We start from the raw sequence: 17,828 nt of genomic DNA on the forward strand, positions 1-17,828 counted from the left end.
AGCTGGGTTTTCCTCACAAAGACATAGGGAGAGACAAGTTCATAGCCCTATCCCATGATCAAGTACACCAAAGCAAATAGAGAAAGTTGGTCTGACTCAGTAGTTAGAAGTTACTGATGACTTGTGCCTCACTGCCCTGGAGCCAGCTAAGAGTGCTGCTGGTGTTCAGAACATGTGGGCTCATGGGATCCACAGAAATTCTGGAGAATGGGTTGTGTCTAGATACTTACAGAACCATCCCAGGACCCATGGACTCATTTTCCTCCTGTCCTGTACTATTCAACTGGAGACTCCTCAAATGACAGCAGAACTTAATGCAGAAAGTGACCACCATAAGCTCCATGTCTGTCTGTATCACCAGGTGTTTCATATTTGTCTGGAACACTTCCTGTGCCATATCATTTGGGCCAGACACTATTGTTCCTTGAAGATTATTCATCACCTGTGTCAGGAGCGTCACTTTCTGATTTTCATACAGACAGTGGAGCAAACCCAGGCAATATGGTTGATGGGGTTGGGATTTCTCTAGGATGTGCCATAGGATTTTCAATTCTGTCTTCCTAGGAAGGCTGCAGGAAAAGAACTTTTTCATTTCTTTCAATCCATTTTTACTCAAAAGTCCAAACAGAAAGCGCACAGTGGGTGCCTCAAACAGGTTTTCTCTTCCATACTGCTCTACCAGTGTTTCCAAAATCCTGTCATTTTCCATATCTCCATGTTTTTCCTTACTGTACTCCAAGATGTAGGACATTGCTGCAAAGAATTCTTGGAAAAAGAAGTAGGCAAAGCTGTAGATCAGAGAACTGGGCTGAATTCGAAGGACACCAATATTCACAAAAGTTTCAATGGCATCATCTGCTAACCCTTGCATAGAGAGGTCACTTTCACTGAACAGGGTCCTTCTTTGGCAGATCCCTTCAGCAGCCAGTGAGCAAAGGGCTCTGAGCTGGGTCTTCAGGTGCTGATGTGGGATTGTCAGGGAAAGGTATTTCAGGCAGAGGGCTGTGGTGGTCTGTGAGGTCAGTGAGAGTACTTCACCCTGCTCCATCTGCTTTTTCAGGCAAGTGCAGACCAACCAGCACACCCAGGGAACCTCACACAGGGTCAGGAGCACTGGGTTAGATTCAAGCTCCATAAGAGCTCTAATTGCATCATTTTGCTCTGCAAAATATTTGTAAAAGTAGTTTTCCCGTTCATACTCAGTGAAGCCTAAGACTTCCACCTGACATGGTTCCTCCAAGGAAGGAATGAGCTTCTGTAGAGCTGGTGTCCGAGCTGTGAGCAGGAAGGAGGCCTCAGGAAGGATGGATTTCCCCAGCAAACTCCCCAGAAGAGTGTGCACTGGCTGTGCCTGACTCCATTGTAGATAGGTCTCAGGATTCTGTTCTAAGACCCATTCTGGTTCATCTATGCCATCCAGGATGAAGAGCACCTTCTCAGGGTGAGACAGGATCTTCCTGATGGGAGCTGTGGGCTCATCCTGGCCTTGTGCTATGAGCTCATCCAGACTCAGCCTCTTGCACTGGGCCAGCTCTCTGCAGCTGAAGAAGAAGACATGCTGGAAGCGATCCCTGTAGAGCTGACCTTCCTTCCAGGCTCTCCTTACCTGCCTGGCCAGTGTTGACTTCCCAATCCCAGCAGCCCCCTCTATTATGACTAATGGTGGCTCCTTCTGTGTATCTAAGCTTGGGTCAAATAATTGTTGGATCTCAATCATATTTCCTTCTGGTACACCTGGATGCCAGCTTTTTCTGACAAATTTCTCTGAGCCTCTTGTGCACAATTTTTGGAGCAGTAGTAGGTTTGTGAAATTTTGGAGCAAATTATCTATTTCCAGTGAACATTCAGAGTAAGGAGTTTCTTCTTCTTCCTGCATATAAAATTTTGAAAAGGGTTCTAAAGAGAAGAGAAAGTTTGATCAGAATTGTGCACATTAGTGTTGTGTGCTCATTCAATCAATCATTTCTTCTTTTTTTCTCTTTCCTTTTGTCTTACTGTCCTCCCCCCTTATTCCTTCTTTCCTTTCTTTTTTGTTCTTTTATTATATGTATGCATTTAGGCATCTGTCTAAGCTGTATATCATAAAGGCTTTGGAATATTTTGAACACTGTAGTACAGAAAATCTGAGTTTAGAGTAAAAGATCCTACTTCAAGTGGTCATGTGACTAATAATGCTGCCCGACATTCATTCATGCTTTGGACATTTATTGATTTCTTACTCTGTGCCAGACCTTCTTTTGAGGTTGACAGTTATGGGTGAATTCACAAACATAAGTCTGTCTTAATTCATCCTGTAAGATGGTCCAGTAGCTCCACTGAGCTCATCTTTCTGATCTGTAATTTGGTGGTTGTGGTTTCTTTCTGTAGGAGGCTGTGGAGTAGTGGGGAGATTACAGACAGTGGATCAGATGTCTGCTCTTGACGGATCCCATTGGATCCACCACTGCAGTCCTGACAATACAATCCTGAAGTTCTGAGATTGAGATCCTGAGGGGATGATTGCCATAGAGTTTGTTTCAGGATATAGTCTTGGTCTATGGTCCCCAGGCTTGGCAATCTTGCGTGTATTTTGTACTGTACTCCAAATATCTTTGGTAACAATAAGCCTTGTCTTTTGCAAGTGTTTTGATGTGTTTGGTCCCCTCTGAAACTGAGGTTGAAACTCAGTTGCTAATGTAGGAGTAAAGGATCCTCAAGAGTAAGGGATTCAGGTCTACTGTGGGTGTTCACAGTCATTCGGGCAGTTCCCTTAATAATTGACCAATACTTTTCTTGTAGGAATGGGAAAATTGTTATGGGTGGGACGAAGTACTTTTTCTTTCCTGCAGGCACTTGTTTACCTTTTTACACCCTTCTTAGAGGCTGAGTCATCATAGTTTTCAGTCTTAGGCACCCAGCCCCAAGAACTATGATTAATATGCAGGTTTGAGAAAACCATATTCAACATGGTGCTGTAGCTCTCTAATTCATTACTCAGAAGACAGAGGCAGGAGAAGCAGGCACTTAGGCTTAGTTTTTCCATATGGGAAATTTGAAATCACCCTAGAATACATAATAAATCTATCAATGAATGTATCAACCAATCAGTCATTCAATCAGTAACTCAACCAACCAACCAACCAACCAACAAACCAACCAACCAACCAACAAACCAACCAACCAACCAACCAACCAACCAATCAACCAACCAACAAACCAACCAAAAAACAAGAATAAAAAAGTTACTTAGTCTTTGTTTTCTGTCCTGGTAATGGAAATGAAACTCAGACATTTGTTCTTAAATTAAAATGCTCCACAGTTTACCAGTGTGAACTCTGCTGAGCTTCACCTCTCTGTTCTACTCCTATTCCCTACAACTAGTACATCTGAGGATTCATTTTTCTATGTTTGACTAGAACACAAATCTTATCCCAGCATCTTCATTAAAAGGAACTCAAGACAAGACAGACAGGAGGATGACTTATGAATCATAATCCAAGTTCATTCCTCAACATTGTTCAGTTGTTCATAGTACAAGCTAGATACATATACTGCCATGGATGAAGTGTTGGAGATAATTTGGTGAGAACACTGAGTATAGTGAGGGCTTGGCTTTTCAGGACAACTTTCCTCTGAAATCAGAATTTATAGATCTACACATATTGTCTTCTGTAGGAGGACTTTTAACATCTCTCAAGTGCAGCAAGATGGCCAGTCATGTTTGTGGCCAAGGTCTGTCTGGCTCAGAACATATATACTCAAAGTGCCAAGGGGCCTAGCTCTTCCCAGAGCATTTTTCCAAGACCTTTCAGCTGAAATGTATCTGCCATTATGCAAACACCCAAATTCTCTTAAGTTCCGTCACACTCGAAAAGCATGTGGGTGAATCAAGATGGCTTAGCACTTAAAGAACTTGCTCCAAACCATGTGTACTAAAATTTGTATCACAAGACTCCATTTACACACTGAGTTTGCATGTAATATCAGGCTAAGACTGCTTTGCTTCCCGAGGGTAAGATGCCTAGCCAGCCTTGCTACTTGGTGAGCTCTGGGTGTAGATGATGGTATGTTCTGCCTCCATGAATAAGAGCGCAACTGAGGAAGATTCCTGACATCAATTTAGTGCACTCATGTGCACATGCACCATGCAACTAATCACTCATATATTCCCTCATACAAACAAACACATAATACTCATGCACACATGCACACAAACACACACACAACCCCCCCATACACACACATACAAAGAAGACAAAAATCCAATAAAACCCACATAACGTGGATGAAAATGGGAATTATACCTAGTGAGGTATCCCATGCCTACAGACAAATGTCACCTTTTATGTCATATATGTATTCTAGCTTTACATATGTTGATTTGCATGTTTAAATTGTTTTAAAATGTTTCTTTTAAGTTATTTTGAAAAATTTCTACTTACATCTGATATTTACATGATCACTATGTAATATGAAATTTTTGTTCTGGTGCCAAGCTGGAGGACGAATGTGCTAGTTGGAGGAAGCAAGAGGAGGTAGTTGTGCACAGTGGCAAACTGTAGAGCCCTTTAAACGAAGAACAAATGTTTGCTTTCCATTGCCAGGGCAGAAAACAGAGACTAGGTAATACACAAGACACACACACACATTCTGATGAGTCCCATTAGTGCTGCTGTTATGTATATATGTGTTAGGATTGGATAACTTATGAGGTACTCATCTCTGGAGAAGAATGATTGTCTTTCTCTAAAAGCCATTAATTGTCTGTAGCTTTTCATATAAAGGTGGCACCATATAAGGCTTATTTGCAATGCCTCTTCAAGTCAGGAAATTATCATGAGTCCAAGAGACAGGTAGGGTAAAAGGACCTTAGGGGTACAGAAAGAGTAGAACACTTCTTATATGAAAATTGGGTTTGAAGTTGAAGGGAGCATAAAAATTGTGTTACAAATAAGAGGCATGGGTGGGGAATGATTAACCCAGATTAACAATGTATGAAATTTACTTATGGAAACAAACTAGTTTAACCTTAATAAAATGTAATTTAAATAAATATAGGCTATTAAATAATAAGTTTAGACTCCTCAGAAGGCACACATTACTAAATTCAAATCCCAGTGCCAAGCATGGAGTACCTGCGACAGAGTTATTGGTCATGGAGGAAGCAGAGACTCCAAATCTAAAGAAGTCTGTTACTGTCATTTTTATCCATAGTCTAAAAGAGTTAGGTTCTGTTGATGAAGACACCACATATATTTTTTTGTTATGGGACTTAAAGAAACCAAGTTGGAACAGTCAAGACATTTCATCTATGCTGGCTAGGTTTCAGAGTACTAGGGCATGCTATGAGTCCACTTGGGGAGAAAAGCCATCAATAGAATTAATTCCTGGAGCTGAAACTGAATGCTATAATACTGACCTGTTAGGGAAGTCATGCTTACTAGTGTAATCGTCATATGAAGATTATAGGGTAACCAAGAGTTCTGTGATTACTATTGAGGAATTTCTGATTAGATTCGAATTCCACAGAAGGGAGTTCATGCTTGGTACTGTAAATGAGTTCAAAAGCCCATAGCATAGGAGGTCATGTGCCTTGGGAGAGGACCTATTACTGTTGTTTTGATAAATGTACATATTGTTAAAATTGCCTTCTGAATAAGTTTATACTCACAGGTTAACCTCAACCTTGTCCAAATAAGCTTCTCTGTGCAGTGGTCAGCAATTAACATAGAGACTCACAGTCAAAATTCTGATTAAATGTTTGTTGAGTACTTAGTCTTAAGTGGGATATCTAAGTGGTGATTATCAAGACTCTGGGAACACTCCAAGTGGGTTGGCAGAAAGAATGAATAGTGAGAGGATAGGAAGGAGTGCGGTTAGATGTGCTTTTCTGAACATTACTTGACTGTTGTACTAATCAACTCAATACAGATACAGTTGCTTGCTCAAAATGTGCACAAGTGCAAACCAATGAGATTGGTCAATATTCTGCTAGGGAGCACTAACTGGACTAGAAGTAAGAGAGTAACTGAGGACCATCCCTGACATCAATTTAGTGCACTCAAATGTACATGCACATTGTGACCCCCCACTCATATATGCCCTCCCACATGCAAACATACTTCTCTTTCTTTTTTATTAGATACTCTGTATTTACATTTGAGATATGAGATGTTATCCCTTTACCCCCTTTCAATCCCATTCCCCTCCCCCAAACACACTTATATATGCAACAGAGAGAGAGACAGAGAGAGAGAGAGAGAGAGAGAGAGAGAGAGAGAGAGAGAGAGAGAGAGAGAGAGAGAGAGAGAGAGAAGACACACACACAAAGAAGAAAAAGCCAATAAAAACTCATATGCAGTAGATGAAGTGGAAATATTCTGCTTAGTAATGACAACAGAGACAAATGTCACAACTTTTCTGTCATATATGTATTGTAGCTCTACATATTTTGATTTGTGTATTTAATTTGTTTTTTGAATGTTTCTGTTAAGCTCTTGAAATTTTCTACTTGTAAATGACATTTACATGATTCCCACCTTTCTCTAGTCCTTGTATAACTATCCTTCCCTATCAAATTTCAAATCTTTTTCTTTAATGTCTGTCTTTTCTTGAGGTCCTTCCAATGAAGATGCTGATATGAGATTTTTGTTCTGGTCATAACCTGGAGGATAAAACTTCAGATGTGCTGGCTGGAGGAAGCAAGAGCAGGTAGTTCAGGAGAAAGGAAGCTCATCAAAGTGCACAGTTACAAACTGTGGAGCACCTTAAATCAAGAGCAAATGCTTGAGTTTGCTTTCCTTTGCCAGGACAGAAAACAGAGTTGGGAGTTGTACATAACACACACAGATTCTAATGAGTCCTGTTAGTTCATAGAGAGCGGAACACTTCTCATATGAAAATTGGTGTCATATTTGTATGCAGCATAGGCATTGCATGGCACAGGAGAGGCATGAGTGGGGATAGATTAACCCCGATCAACAATGTATGAAAGTTCCTTATGGAAATAAAGTTTGATTTTAATAAAAATATAAGTTAAATAAGAATATAGGCTAGTGAGCAATGATCTTATGGTTCCCAGAGGATGTTAGTTACTAAATTCAAATCTCAGTGCCAAGCATGCCATACCTGCCAAAGTGTTACTGGTCAGGGAGAAAGCAGAAACTCCAAACCCAAGAAAGCCTGTTACTGTTCTTCTTCATAGTCTAAAAGAAGTAGAGTTAGACCCTGTTGATGAAGACACCACATTTTTTTTTTTTTATCACAGGACTTAAAGAAACCAAGTGGAACAGCCATAACATTTCATTTATGTTGGCTAGGTTTATTAGTACTAGAGCATGCTCTGAGGCCACTTGGGGAGAAAAGCAACAATGGAATCAATAAAATTAATCCCTGGTGCTGACACTGAATGCTACAATACTGACCTGCCAAGGGAGTCATGCTCACTAGTGCAATAGTTTCATGAAGATTATAGGGTAACCAAGAGTTCTGTGATTACTATTGAGAAATTTCTGACTAGATTTGAATTCCATGGGAGGAATTTCATACATGGTACTCTAAATGTGTTCTAAAGCCAAAGACATAGGAGGTCATGTATCCTAGGAGAGTACCTGTTTTTGTTGTTTTGCTAAATGGAGACATATCATTAAACTGCCTTCTAAATACGTTCATACTCAGATGAACTCCAAGCTTGTTCAAATAAGCTTCTTGCAGTGGCCAGCAATTAACATAGAGATTCAGGGTCAAAATCTTAATTAAATGTGTGTTGAATACTTAGTCCTAAGTGTTATGTGTAAGTGAGTTTATTAAGGCTCTGGGAACACTTCAAGTGAGTTGGCTGAAAGAATGCAAGAATGGGCAAAAAAAAGATTGCAGTGAGATGTGCTTTTAGGAATATTAGATGACTGTTGTACTCATGAGATTGATACAGATACAGTTGCTGGTGCAAGACATGCACAGGTGTAAGCCAACATGAGCAGGCAATATTCTGCAAGGCATATATACTGACTGGTATAAGAATTTTAAATAAAACAACAAAGAGGAGCAGACAAATCAACATCAATTCTAACAACACCAAAACAAAAAGGGGAGAGGACCTGAAAGTAGGAGGACACGTGCTAGAAGGTGTTCTGGGGGAGTTGGGACTGGATGTGATTAAGCTACAGCCGTATAAATTATAAACTTTTCAAACAAAAGGAATGTATTCTAGATCTGCAGAACCAGACACAGCACCCCTCTACTGTGGTTAATGTACATTGGCTTCCAGTGATCTTGATCTCCCTATGACCCTGCCCTCTGCAGGGGACTCCCATGATTATAGTTTATCTCATCTGAGTAGTGTGTTAGCACAAGTAATCTATCTGAATTACTTTTCATCACCAATGCCCAAACTTCAAATGTTTAATCTTGATAGTCCTACAGTTGCTTTAGAGAGATCATGACTTCCTGGTTCTTCTCTCTTTGGCATTCTCTAGATTATAGCTCCCTCTCCACTCTAGTCCAGTCATATGGCACATACACACATTTTCAAGCTACACATTCTCTGTTGTGCCCTTACACAGCCATTGGACAACGCTGGTCAACCCATGGCTGTATGCATCACACCTATCCTGCAGGCTCACCCTGTGCTCAGGCTCATCCTGCTGAGTCTGTCAGCCCCTGCCCTGATTGCACCCTTTCCAACCAATGAATTCACCTTAGATTCTATAAGTAGGATTTCAGCCCAGGCTGGATGGGTCTACCTGCATCCTTCTTAACCCTAGGTTGAGGCTGGGTAATATATCCCATGTGTTAGCCCAACTTGGTATGTCCATATCAGACATACAACAAAAACAACAACAATAACCAAACAAAACCCTAACACCCAGGTCTCATTACAATAACAAGAAGAAATCGAGATGACATTTATTGCTTCCCAATTGACCAGTTCATATAAATGTTCTCCCCATCAAAATGATCATTCACCGTGATCAAGTAGGCTTCATCCTCAGGATGCAGGGATGGTTTAATATAAGGAAATCCATCAACGTAATCCACCATATAAACAAACTCAAAGAAAAAAACCACATGGTCATCTCACTAGATGCTGAAAAAGCATTTGACAAAATTCAACACCCCTTCATGTTAAAAGTCTTGGAAAGAGCAGGAATCCAAGGCCCATACCTAAACATAATAAAAGCAATATACAGCAAACCAATAGCCAACATCAAACTAAATGATAAGAAACTTGAAGCAATCCCACTAAAACCAGGGACTAGACAAGGTTGCCCACTCTCCCCTACCTATTCAACATAGTACTGGAAGTCCTGGCTGGAGCAATTAGACAACAAAAGGAAATCAAAGGGATACAAATCGGAAAGAAAGAGGTAAAAATATCACTATTTGCAGATGATATGATAGAATACTTAAGTGACCCCAAAATTCCACTAGAGAACTTTTACAGCTGATAAACAAGTTCAGCAAAGTGGCTGGATATAAAATTAACTCAAACAAATCAGTAGCCTTCCTCTACTCAAAGGACAAATATGTTGAGAAAGAAATTAGGGAAAAGATACCCTTCACAATAGTTACAAACAATATGAAATACCTTGGTGTGACTCTAACTAAGCAAGAGAATGACCTGTATGACAAGAACTTCAAATCTCTGAAGAAGATCTCAGGAAATGGAAAGATCTCTCATGCACATGGACTGGAAGGGTCAACATTTTAAAAATGGCCATCTAACCAAAAGCAATCTACAGATTCAATCCAATTCCCATCAAAATTCCAACTCAATTCTTCATAGAGTTGGAAAGAACAATTTGCACATTCATTTGGAATAACAAAAAACCTAGAATAGCAAAATCTATTCTCAACAACAAGAAAACTTCTGGGGGACTCACCATCCCTGATCTCAAGTTATATTACAAGGCAATTGTGTTAAAAACTGCATGGTAATGGCACAGAGATAGGCAGGTCATTCAATGAAACAGGATCCAGAAATGAACTCTCACACATATGGTCACTTGATTTTTTACAAAGGAGCTGAAAACATTCAATGGAAAAAGGACAGCCTCTTCAACAAATGATGTCCGCTCAACTGGCAGTCAACATGCAGAAGAATGAAAATACATTCTTTTTTATGTCCTTATACAGAGCTCAAGTGCATGTGGATCAAAGGTCTCCACATAGAACCAGGTACACTGAAACTATTAGAAGAGAAAGTGGGGGAAATCTTAGAACACGTAGGCGCAGGGGAAAATTTTCTGAGCAGAACACCAATAGCTTGTGCTCTAGACCAAGGACTGAGAAATGGGACTTAATGAGATTGCAAAGTTTCTGTAAGGCTAAGGAAACTGTCAAGAAAACAAAATGGTAGCCAACAGATTTTGAAAAGATCTTTACCAATCTCACATCTGATAGAGTTCTAATATCCAATATATACAAAGAACTCAAGAAGATAGATGCCAGAGAATCAAACAACCCTTTAAAAAAATAAGGTACAGAGCTAAACAAAGAATTCTCAATTGAGGAATATTAAATGGCTGAGAAGCATCAAAGGAAGTGCTTGACATACCTAGTCATCAGAGAAATTTAAATCAAAACAACCCTGAGATTCCACCTCACACCAGTCAAAATGGCTAAGATCAAAACTCAGATGACAACAGAAGCTAGCGAGGATACAGAGAACGGGGAACACTCCTACACTGTTGGTAGGGTTGTAAGCTGGTACAACCACTCTGGAAATCAGTCTGGTGGTTCCTCAGAAAACTGGACATAATCCTACCCAAAGACCCAGTTATTCCACTTCTGGGAATATACCCCATAGATGCTCCAACATACAATAAGGACACATGCATTATCATGTTCATAACATCCCTATTTATAATAGCCAGAACCTGGAAAGAACCCAGATGTCCTTCAGTAGATGAATGGATACAAAAATTGTGGTATATTTACATAATGGAGTATTACTCAGCTATTAGAAAGAATGACTTTATGAAATTCCTAGAAAAATGGATGCATCTAGAGAATATCATCCTGAGTAAGGTAACCCAGTCACAAAAGAACAGACATAATATGCAGTCATTGATAATTGGATACTAGAATTATCCAGAAAGGTCTGAATACTCAAGAAACAATTCACAGATCATACTAAGCTACAATTTAAAAGAAGGCCAAAAAGTGGAAGCCTCATTCCTTAGAAAAAATGAAAACAAACAGAGTAGGGTATACCTAGATCTTAAATCATTAATAACTCAAGAGCTAAGAAGATAGCCTCGTGGCTATTTTTGGTAGTTAAAAGTCATTATACTTAATCTTTCTACACCAAGAAAACTTTGTCTATTTCCATGTTACATTTTATTTTACATACACTTTATGATCATTGTAACTATTTCAATGCATACTATCAAACCTTTAAAAAAAGTACTGACAAAAATATACTCATATATTTTATGCTAAAATGATTTTTATAATCTGTACATGTATCTTTGTTTTTTAAAATAAAGTTGTAAGGAAAAAAAAAGAAATGTTCTTCCATGAGAATTACCAAGATGATCCAGGTCAAGGAACTGAATTGGCAATCATAAACCTCAGAGATTTAGGCAGTTTAAAGAAGACAAAGTGGTCAATGAACTTGAAAAATGTGAACTCAAAGAGAGTAGGTAACATGTTGATGGCCAAGAAAACAAGAACAATGCTGAATGAAACAACAATAGTTTAAAAATTATGATTTGAAAACTGAATTCAAAAGAGATAGGAATATCCAAGGTAACTCAACTGAATGAAGATCAAATTCAATAACAAAAACACAATTAGAAAATTCAAAGAAAGTCTTATGAGTAGAATGTATCAAGTAGACGATAGACGACACCAACCGAGACACAATTGAGGATGCCAAGAAGTTCTTGATGACATGCTGACAGGAGCTTTATATAGCTGTCTCCTGAGAGGCTTTGCCAGGGCCGGACCAATTCAGATGTGGAAGCTCACAGCCAACAACTGGACTGAACACAGGGACCCAATGGAGGAAGTAGGGGACGAACTGAAGGAGCTGAAGCAGTTTGAAACCCACAGGAAGAACAACAGTATCAACCAACCAGACCTTCCAGAGCTCCCAGGGATTAAACCACCAACCAAAGAGTACACATAGAAGGACCCAGGACTCCAGCTGCATATGTAGCAGAGAATTGCCTTGCCTTAACTGGCATCAATAGGAGGGAAGTCTCTTGGTCGTGGGAAGGCTTGATGTCCCAGCATAGCGGAATGCTAGGGTGGTGAGGTAGGAGTTGGTGGGTGGGTGAGAGCTAGGGTTGCTAGTGTGGGAGCACAGTAGAAGAAGTGGGGTGAGAGGGGTGGGATAGGGGGTTTCAGAGGGAAAACTGGGAAGGGGGAGATAACATTTGAAATGTAAATAATAAAATAACCAACAAGAAAAATTAAAGTATAAGAATTAGACAACGTAAGTAAATAATATTTTAAAAATTGATAAAAATACTCAGATGAACATGTAGGGAGCATGGGGACTACCAAAATTTAAAAATCTTCTATTTATAGGCAATAGCAAATGGGGGAAATAGCAAATCAGGTCACTGCACAGACTAGATCTTCTTACTGAATGTCACAAGGGGGGAAAAAGTAATGACATACAAGTCACATATGATGGCAAAGTTATCTGAGTGATATAAAGCCAGAGAGAGGAGGAGAGATGAATTAATTGGTTTCCTAGTACTGGTGGGTATGCAGCCTGAACTATTCATTTTCTTTAAGTAGACAAGGCTTCCAGTGTGGAATATGAAACCAACCCAGCCACAAACCATTGACCTGCAAGATGTGCCTGTGGGAATTGCTCTTGACTGACTGGTCTAACTTAAAACCTTAATCACAAGAAGGAGCCCATGTCTACAGGGCTTGGATGGCCAGAAATTTGAAGCTTGATGGCCCAGAGACATAGAGCAGAAACAAACATGACTTAACAACAATGAAATGTCAATGAAGTAATTTCTAATGATATTCTGTTGTACGAGAGGTTGGTTCATAGCTGAATCACTATCAGAGATTCTTCCTCCTGAAGCCGATGGGAGAAGATGCAGAGACCCACAGGCAAACATAAGGGAAAGGACACTGCCTTTAATTACAAGGGCTTCCTGAGAGAAGTGGTTACGCCCAACAGTGAGATTCCAGAAGCAGGATATGTAGAGTGCCATTGAGGGATTGCCTGTTCTTGGGCTCTTGCTGCGCACTATGCCCATGTGTTTGTGTTTCCTTGAGGAGCTCATCTCACTTGGGCAGTGAGTTTAAACTTCCAGCCAGAAGTCAAATTGTCTCTTCGTAATAGCTAGTGATGTGTTGGATTGAATTTTCTAGTCCTCAGTCACCCCTTCTGATGTTGGGATATTGGGTAATTCAGCTTAGAAACTCATTGCCTTGTGAGTTGAGGCTGGAAAAGCTTGGTGAAGGAGTGAATAGGCTCTCCCAGTTAAAAAGGACAGGGAGGAAGCACCTACTTAAAGAACTCCCACAGGGCTTCTGACACACTTTGCACTCTTATAATGATCCTGTGAGAGGATGTCAGGGCTAGCATTGTTAATGACACAGAATCTAGAAGCACCGAGCACAAATGACCATGGGATGTTTTGTGAAGGATGGCCTAGGCTAACTGATATAGTTTCATCCTGTTCGTGCTGGAGTTCTGGACTGAACAAAAACAAAAACTGATCTGAACAGCAGCATTCATCTGTCTCTGTTTCCACCTAGACACTTGTAACCAGCTGTGTCGGTCCTTGTTGCTCGGGCCTCTGTGCCCTGATGGAACATTCTTGTTCTGTGACCTTTTCCTGTATAGATTGCTTCCTTCACAATAGCATGACAACCCACCTATACTCCTGGGTATTAACTTTAATAGATCTCACTGTGTAGCTAAGGCTGGCTGAGAGAACAAAGGTTGCTCCAGTTCAAGGTGGGGTGGGAAGAATGGATTTTGAAGTAAAGATAAGGGTTTGGTGTAGGCAGGACTTTCACAGAGCAGCAGCAGATGGAAGAGGAGAAAGTCACTCCTTAGTCACTGATTGTTCTAGATTCAATCCCTCTGTCTGTCTCTATGTGCTGTGAGCTTGAACAAGTTAACCTCTCTCTAGACCTTGTGCACTGGAGAGTGATGTCTACTTTGATGCTCCCAGAAGAAGAGGAGGCAAGGGCATTATTTGTGTAAGTGCAAATGAATGAAGGGAACGCAGTCTAAGACATGGCTGAAGCAGAGTCAGAAGCATATCCTCTACACAGGTCCATCTCAATAGACATGACTTTCTTGGAGCTTCAGGACCTTCCTGACACCAAGGATATTCAGTGCCATGTAGATTACGATCGATCTTAGATGTGGGTGCCAGTCAAGCTAGGCTTGCTGCTGTCCCACATGGGCTCCAGTTTCCCCACCTGTCAAATGCAACTTCAGCACTGCAAAGTCCAGGGGATCATTTCTAACATGCGACTCTTAGTATTCCACCATGCTTCTGTGGCCTTGCACTTGAGATTTTTTTTTTGTCCCAGTTCTATAAACAGGGGAAGGCTCTGGGGGAAGAGCCACATGACTCAAAGTCTCATCGACAGCTCTCAGGCTGGTTAACGTTTTCTTTTTCATTTAGACTTGTTATATTTCAATTTTAAGTTCTAAAAATTTCTCCAAGACTTATGGTTTGAAGTTGGTAGTTTTGAGGAGCTGTGTAAAGTATGGAACAACATGTTGAGTGTTTTTTCTTTATTTCCTTTTTTCTCTCTCTTCCTCCCTCCCTCCCTCCCTCCTTTCTTTCTCTCTTTTTCTTTCTTTCTTTCTTTCTTTCTTTCTTTCTTTCTTTCTTTCTTTCTTTCTTTCTTTCTTTCTTCCTTCCTTCCTTCCTTCCTTCCTTCCTTCCTTTCTTTCTTTCTTTCTTTCTTCCCCTTTTTTGTGGGTCTGAGTAAAGAGGAAGAATGTCCTGTGGGAAGGAGACAGGGTTTTTGTGCTGTTCCGAGAAGCAGTGGTAGGAGGGGTGGAGAACTGTTGGGGCCCTTCATGCTAAGCCTCGTACATTTGCCCATGGTCACATGCAGGACAATAAGGAATCAACAGGTGCTGCAATGAAATGGTCCTGCTTTGGGACAGTGAATTTCCTACACCTTTTCTGGGTCTCCTCTGGTCCTCTGTGTGAGACTTTATTCTTTTCTGAGTGTCAGCTCCCCCATGTATGGCTCTAATTTTCTTTCTCACAGGGTTGTGCACTATAATAATAGCAGTAATATAATGGGCTTGTATTTAGAATTATTGAACATTTATTGAATATCAGACTTTAATATTTGACATGGATTATCATTCAACTGCTACAGCCTAAGGAGATAGCTGCTCATCTTCCCCTTTCCCAGATGGATACATTGAAGGGTGTTGGAGCTCTAAAGGAGGTAATTGTCACGTTGGTGTAACTAATTGTTATTCTTTAGAGCTGGCTTGACCCCTACACCAACCTTCTCAGAGACCTCCGCATGCCTGACTCTCCACACTACAGCTTCAAGGTGCTCCTTTTAGGGTCTTTGAGTACCACATGAGAACCTGCACATGCACTTGTGTAGAACAGAGTGTTCTCTAAAGTTCAGTTAGGGGTTTCTGAAAGCCTTCCTGTTCCAGCCTCTCCTAGGGCAAGTGAACTCCTTTGACAGGAGGCTGGCCTGCCCATGGAAACCTTTGCAGGAGGCCTCAGTAGTGATGAAGGGGTCACAGAATATTGGGCTGGAGTTCTTGGTGTACTTACCTGGATTCATGTGCCGCCAAAACTTGGATCTTCGTTTTTTCGGCTCATACATTTGTTTCACTTTTATGAAGGTGGGGTCAAAGTCCTCCTTTCTTCCCAGTTGTGAGTAACATTCCCCCATAGTGATCGGGTCCTCAGATACTACTTCACTGAACAGGCTTTGCTCTTATTGCTTCAAGACTCTCTTCTGTTGTTCCAAGCAGGAGACCAGTGGTTTCTTGTCTCTTCCAGAAAGTGCTTTCTGGGAATGGGTGTTTAATTAGAACTGATAGAGGAGACCTGGTCATAAAAGAAAGCAGACAAACCTTGACAGGATCAGATGGACCTTTGATCAGAACAATTGAAAGACACCTGTCTCTATTTGGGATATGGTACTGTGTGTCCAGGTGCAGGGGTTTGGGCTTCATTGGGCAGAAGGGGGAACTCTGGGACGGCAGTGTTTAACTGAGGCCATGTTCTTTAACGTTTCACAGCTGAATGGTGTCAACAGATGTCCTAGCTGCTGTGTTGGCTTCCTGAAGGCAGGTGTGCTCAATGCTTTACTGAGTTGGGGGTTTCTCAGCTTGTCCAAGGTTCTTCTTTTAGGTCATTAAGTGGACTTGGCAATTTCAGTCTGACACTGAAATCTGTGCCTCAGAGTCAAGATGATAATATCTGGGGATCCACCCTTCCCCTGGGCTGTGGTTATAGTACTAAGGCGACAGTGTTCAGGTTTTCTGTGTTTTCTTCACTAAATTTGTCTAACTTGGCTCTCTGGGGATCTTCGCTGTCCTACACCACCCCCTGAAAAAAGCATACATGATACTTAATACATGTCTTATACATATCCTTCCTCTGAATACCTCATCATTCAGGACATTCATTCCTGCAGATTCAGGGCAGACAGGAAGGTGCAGGTTAGGCTATGACATGAGAAGGCACATGGACCAGACAGGTGAATCCAGCAGCCTGTCACCCATCTGAGCTGGCCTGCAGACTCTCCAAGCAGAGGCTGGGGCTCTGGGCCCTGGTTTGTAGGACAAGAGCCCCATGTCTGCCACATACTTCTTAGTGGAGTGAGACCAGCCCTCCTTATCTTCCCACAACTCAGTGGTTTAGTAGAATCTGAGTCCCACTACTTACAAGAATCTTCCATGGGTCCCGCTGGAGTGTGTGTTCTTGAAATAGGTTTCTCAGCTTGGAAACTGTTCTTCAAAAGTGAAAGAGACTCTGTATCCTTTTCAGTGAGGCAGAGCCCTTTGCAGATGTACTTCCTCCAAACAATGGGAGAGGAAGTTGAACTTTATTCAGCTTGGTTCCGGTTAAGTCTCTGCAGATGCCTGGACTGGAGGAGTCAAGTTGAGAACTTTTTCCGTGTTTACAGAAAGGCCTGCCTGCCTGAGCACAGGACTCAAGTCTGTGGTCAGTTCCCTCCTCCATTAATGTTGGACCTGAGGTTCCAGGTCAGGAATCGCTCCTGAATTCCTCCCAGATTGTGTGTGATGTGTGGCATGTTCATAAGCATGTAGACTTACATGTGTGGGCATGTCTCTGACCTGAAAACATATGCATTTGAATAGTCCAGCAAGTCAGCTAACCTGGAAAATTTCCTGTTCTGCCTTTCTGAAATCTGGGATTACAATTCTGTAACCACACAGAACAGGCATTTACAAGGATGGTGAAGTATCAGAGCACATGACCTCAAGCTTGTGTAGTGCTTATCCACTGAGCCTTCTCCCCAGCCCTAATAAACACTTCTGTTATCTGAGCCCTCATTGTGGCCCAGGAGAGTACTGGTGGAGCCAGTGTGCTGGATGTCTCCCCAGCATCCTAACTCTCCCTGCTGGTACTTCTGTCTATTCTCAGTCCTGAAGCCAGAGTCACGCATTTAGTGGTGAATTAGTTTAAACGTCTTTCCCAGTCATATCTTTCAATCCTCACTGTCCTGCCTTGCTCTATGGCAAACAGGTTCCTTCTGATTTTTCTACATGATCTCCTCATTCGTTCCCTGCCCACTTTCTGGTGAAAACTCCTACTTCTAGCTTTTCACCTCCTCTGCCATGGGTTTGCTGCTCTGACTTTCTATTTCTTGAACACACCAGGAACTTGCTCACC

The 17,828-nt window shown here is 41.2% G+C and overlaps 1 protein-coding gene across 1 annotated transcript in view; it reads right to left on the reverse strand.

Moving 5' to 3' along the window:
* LOC308425157 (NACHT, LRR and PYD domains-containing protein 1a-like) overlaps positions 1 to 15,855 on the reverse strand; it is a gene marked incomplete at its 5' end in the record, with an annotated part of 64,351 nt that extends 48,496 nt beyond the window's left edge. The window contains 2 exons of the mRNA XM_080922398.1: positions 231 to 1,896; positions 15,735 to 15,855. Of these exons, the coding sequence (XP_080778524.1) occupies positions 231 to 1,896; positions 15,735 to 15,855 (1,787 nt within the window). The remainder of the gene's footprint in view (positions 1 to 230; positions 1,897 to 15,734) is intronic.
* Positions 15,856 to 17,828: the final 1,973 nt, after the last annotated feature.

Source organism: Micromys minutus (assembly GCF_963924665.1).
Source record: "Micromys minutus genome assembly, chromosome: 10".
Lineage (NCBI taxonomy): Eukaryota > Metazoa > Chordata > Mammalia > Rodentia > Muridae > Micromys > Micromys minutus.